Source organism: Dinoponera quadriceps, unplaced genomic scaffold (assembly GCF_001313825.1).
Source record: "Dinoponera quadriceps isolate SergipeBrazil2010 unplaced genomic scaffold, ASM131382v1 scaffold5021, whole genome shotgun sequence".
Lineage (NCBI taxonomy): Eukaryota > Metazoa > Arthropoda > Insecta > Hymenoptera > Formicidae > Dinoponera > Dinoponera quadriceps.
This window is the reverse complement of record NW_014560366.1, coordinates 167173-171975: the sequence shown is the minus strand read 5'-3', so window position 1 is coordinate 171975 and position 4803 is coordinate 167173. Positions and strand designations below refer to the sequence as shown.

At 39.5% G+C, this 4803-nt stretch overlaps 1 protein-coding gene across 1 annotated transcript; it reads left to right on the top strand.

The window, feature by feature from the left end:
• The first annotated feature begins 2515 nt into the window (after positions 1-2515).
• Positions 2516-4589, top strand: LOC106750762 (60S ribosomal protein L9). The gene is made up of 4 exons (XM_014631311.1): positions 2516-2621; positions 3387-3525; positions 4027-4354; positions 4457-4589. Exons 2-4 carry the CDS (start codon positions 3388-3390, stop codon positions 4561-4563), a joined length of 573 nt encoding a protein of 190 aa, XP_014486797.1. The 5' UTR covers positions 2516-2621; position 3387; the 3' UTR covers positions 4564-4589.
• The last annotated feature ends 214 nt before the right edge of the window (positions 4590-4803 follow it).

Genomic DNA, 4803 nt, shown 5'->3' with positions numbered 1-4803 from the left:
ACAACGGTCTTTACACGGAGATCGATCGCACTTGTGAATGCAGCTTTATCGAGGCGGCAGATAGGCCGGTCAGGCGAGAGGGGTACGCTCGCGCACGCATTCGGGTTTCGCTGTAATAAAGGCGGTGAGGAACCACCGACGACGAGCCATACCACACGTACACATACACGCACAGGCTCTCGCTCGCTTGTCGTTACTCGCTCGCTCGCTTGCTCACTCTCGCGGCCGGCTGGCCAGCCAGGCGGTCCTCTCTCTTTCTCTTTCTCTTCTTGGAAACAGATGACAGAGCGCCTCAGTTGCCGAAACTCAACGGGCGCGCCGTGTCCTACGGGAGTACACAGGATAACTTACTCGAGGTGTAAGCCGACACGTCACTGTGGACTGTGTGTGTATTACTGCGATCACTCGACTCGTGTTCGTTACTCCGCGATTTAGCGTCGACGCGCCGAGCCCGACCGAGCACTCGAGTCACTCGTGCCGCGCGCGCGACCAGCGGCCGAGACGACGAGGGTTTCGTTCGCCGAGAGAAAGACAGAGAGACGGAGGGAGAAAGAAAAAGGGAGAGAGAGAGGGGAAGAGAGAAAGGGCGAGAGCAAGAGAGAACGAGAGAGAGAATAGGCGGGAAGCTGGCGAAAGAAGACTCACGGGAAAGACAGAGAAGCCACGAGTGGCGAGACAATATTTATACTGGCATGGCACGACGCGCGCGGCGGCACCTCGAGCGGTGCACAGCGTGCCTCGCGCGCGCACTTCTGCTGCTATCCCCGCTCGATTCCATGAAGTCGATAGACCGCAACACGCGCGCGCTACCGCTCCTTACGTTTTCATGCTGCGTCGCCGAGCTCCCGAGACGGAGAGAGAGAGAGAGAGAAAGAGAGCAGCGTCCCGCCTCTTCTCTCGCGCGCGCAAGATGAAAAAACACCTAAGCGCGTACGCGTCGAGGGTGGTGTGCGCGCGTTGAGGCGGCTCCGTGCGCGAGCCGTAACGATCCTAAGGAGACGACACGAGAGGCGGCATCCCCACCGCGAACGTTACCGGCATCGCACTGAGAACAACCGTATCGCCAGCCCGCGCCAGGCCGGTCGTGTAGCGCGCGCGCTACCTCAGAGCAGCAGCGAGCGCCGAGCACGGCCGAGGACTGACGGCCGTGCCCGTCACGGGGTCGCGACCTGCGACTGATGCTTTAAAAAATTCATCCGCGACACTGTTTACACGGGGCGCCGAGTGCCATCAGTTTGTCCTTTACTGATCTTGGGAAAGGGCGGGAAACAGATATTAATGATACGGAAAACTATTTTTTTCTTCGGGTTACACCTCCCGAGGAGTGCAAGTTGGTTCGCTAACCGTTGTCCAACGTTTGGCGAATATCGGGCGATGCTTAGCTAATTTGTACTGCCCGGGTTGAATTAATTTGCGTTGACGCTGAATTTAGTGTTTGTATGTAACAAATTTGTATGTACCTGAAGATAATCGGAGGGACATTGTAGTGAGGACAGTGAACTCTGAACTGGAATTTCGTGCAGTTATTACCCTTGGATCACATGATCGAAAGATCAATGATCTCGAAAGATGGAATCAGCTGTGTGGACGTTCTATCTTTCTCTGTTTTCAAAGGCTTCGTCGGCTTCTTCTAATATACAATCTGTAGAGCATGAAACTTTCATTTGTACCTGGATGTACTTATTTAATCTGTAATCTGTAAATCAAATTTTACCTTCTAAATTGTATAATTGCACGATCAACAGCATGTATATGTGTAAAGTATTTAATATCTCATCGCCTTTGTGCATTACTAAAAACAAATGCATAAAAATATGAAGGCTGCTCTCCGATATTAATTGTCAGTACTAAAAATCCATGTTATATGTAACATAAACTATATATTTTTTAGTACCGGCAGTGAATTTCAGAAGCTCGCAGCTGAGAACAAAGATACTTATCACGGGCGATTTTGATTTCATCGAAAGAGTAGGACGCCATTGCGCTGTATGCATTTCGATCATAGAACAGACTCAGCATGTGTCAGATTATTGTTTTATTATTTGGATTCTTCCTTATTGTAATGAATACCTGTTTTGAGTTATGGCACAGTAGTAATCTTTTCCTTTCTTCCATTCTTTTCCCTGATTCAATTACGCGTTTACATCGTAGAAGATGCGGGCTTCAATGGCGAAATAACAAGCATGAAATAAAAATAATGCCAAGTGGAATCAAAATCGAAATCTAAAGCCGATGCGTCATTGGTTGACAATATGTACCAATAACATCGCCATTCTCTCGTAACAGTTCACGCTGCATTCCGACGACCAATAGGAGAATTCAAGCTCTGAGGGAACTCTATTGACCAATCACAGTCAAATGTGGGGAGAATAATCAACTGTGATTGGTAAATTTCTTAAGTCTTAGAACTTAAATTCTCATTGCAGACCCCACTTAAGCTAGTAACATTTTATTAGAGCGTTTTCTTGAGGATGAAGAACGCCATCTGACGCGCGTAGGAGGAATCAATACAACCGAATTTAGAAGAGATAAGCTACTCTATGTTGCTGTTACCTTAATGATTAAAGACGTGTTTCGTTAGGGTCTTGTTCTCTTTCCGATATCGTGCGGCGTGTGTAAAGGTATGAGTTTTTCCGCTAAGATACACGTCTTGTAAAATCCGTAGCAATCCATCAATATGTCGAGTGCGACAATCTATTGTTATATATTTTTGTCATTGTCGTTTCTCATACTTGCTTTGTAAAATATTATTTCTAGGAAGCGCGAAATGTTTAAGAACGGCAAGATATAACCTTAATATTTAATATTGTCAATTGATCTTTACAGTTGTATGTAAGATTAAAACACGAAAGAGTTGCACGAACTGCACGATAAATTAATTTATGAGTTAATGAAGAATTTCTAATAATTTGTTGTTATTATCGGTCCCTCTTGACATTCAAAGTAAACATACTGTTTCAAGTGAACATAACCTCTAAATTATGAGATAGTTGATAGTGTAGAATTAAAACTTATAATAATAAATTTATATTGTTATTTAAAATACTCTTTCAGCATTATTTAGAATGTTATCTAAAATAGAATATATAATATATCTATACAAGATAATATAGTTAATTTTAATTCTATATAAAAGGAAATTTATTTGTATTATTTTACTCTCTATTTATATTTTTCAACTTTCTTTATAGAATGTAACTTATTGCTATTTTGAAAATTCACAAATGAGGTTTAATACTTATATTATTATTTTAATATTATTTTAATCTTTAAATTTTAATCATCCTTTGTAATAATAGCTATATGTTTATGATAATGCTTCAAATATGTATTATATATATTAAGAGAAAACAATTTATCTGAAAATATATCTTTTTATGTTGCAGAATGAAGCAGATAGTTACAAATCAAACTGTTAAAATCCCAGAGGGATTGACTGTTACAGTCAAATCTCGTCTGGTGACTGTAAAAGGACCAAGAGGTGTTCTGAAACGATCATTTAAACATCTTGCACTTGATATTCGTGTAAGTAGAAAATCATTATTTAACATATTCCTTCTCATATATATATATATATATATTGTTTTTATTGTGTGCTGAATTTGATTTCCGTGCCAACTGATATTGTTTTTACTTCGAATGTATTCACTTTAATAATAAATAACATTCCAATTCGCAAAAACTCTAGATTAAATAATTAAAACACTTATTTTATATTATTATATTTATGTTATATTATTATTTATATGTTATAACACAAGCTCCACAACATGTATTGTTATTGGTACACTTAACATGAAATGAAAGTAGCGTAAAGACGATTCTGAAATGTATTAATATATTTCAAAATTTCCAATATAACGATAATTATTGATTATGATAGAAATATATTATGATGATAATGTGGATTCCCCTTCATTTTCTATAAATGATAAATCCATATCTGAGGTTTCTCCAACTAAATCATAAGCATACGATGTACTGTTTATATTATATTTTATGAATACATTTTTCCTGCATTTTTAGATGGTCAGTCCGAGATTGCTGAAGGTAGAAAAATGGTTCGGTACGAAAAAAGAATTAGCTGCTGTTCGTACCGTCTGCTCTCATATTGAGAATATGCTTAAGGGTGTCACGAAGGGGTACCAATACAAAATGCGAGCTGTATACGCTCACTTCCCCATCAACTGTGTGACCACGGAGAACAACACAGTTATAGAAATTCGTAACTTCTTGGGCGAGAAGTACATAAGGCGTGTTAAAATGGCACCCGGAGTAACTGTGGTGAATTCCTCCAAACAGAAGGATGAACTCATCATTGAGGGAAATTCCTTGGAGGATGTATCACGTTCCGGTAAATACTTTGCTGGAGATCATATCACAAACAGACAACAGATCATTATAAAAACATCCGTTATTAACGATCATATATTAACATCGTATTGTTTCATTTCAGCCGCTCTTATTCAACAATCGACAACAGTTAAAAACAAGGATATTAGAAAGTTCTTAGACGGGCTTTATGTATCTGAGAAAACAACAGTTGTACAAGATGACGAATAAATTCTCCGAATATTATTAATTTTAAATTAATGTGAATATCTTACTGATCTCTTCGATACCAAAATAAATGTACAACTTAAAAATATTTCTAACAACAGTATGTCTAAGTTGTACGTTTAAACAGACAGTCCAGATTGTGCGCATAGTGTGTGCATGTCGAAACAGTTTCCCACAGAAATTAACATATTTTATCAATTTCTGCAATAAAATAGGAATTATGATAACGTAATTTTTTATAAT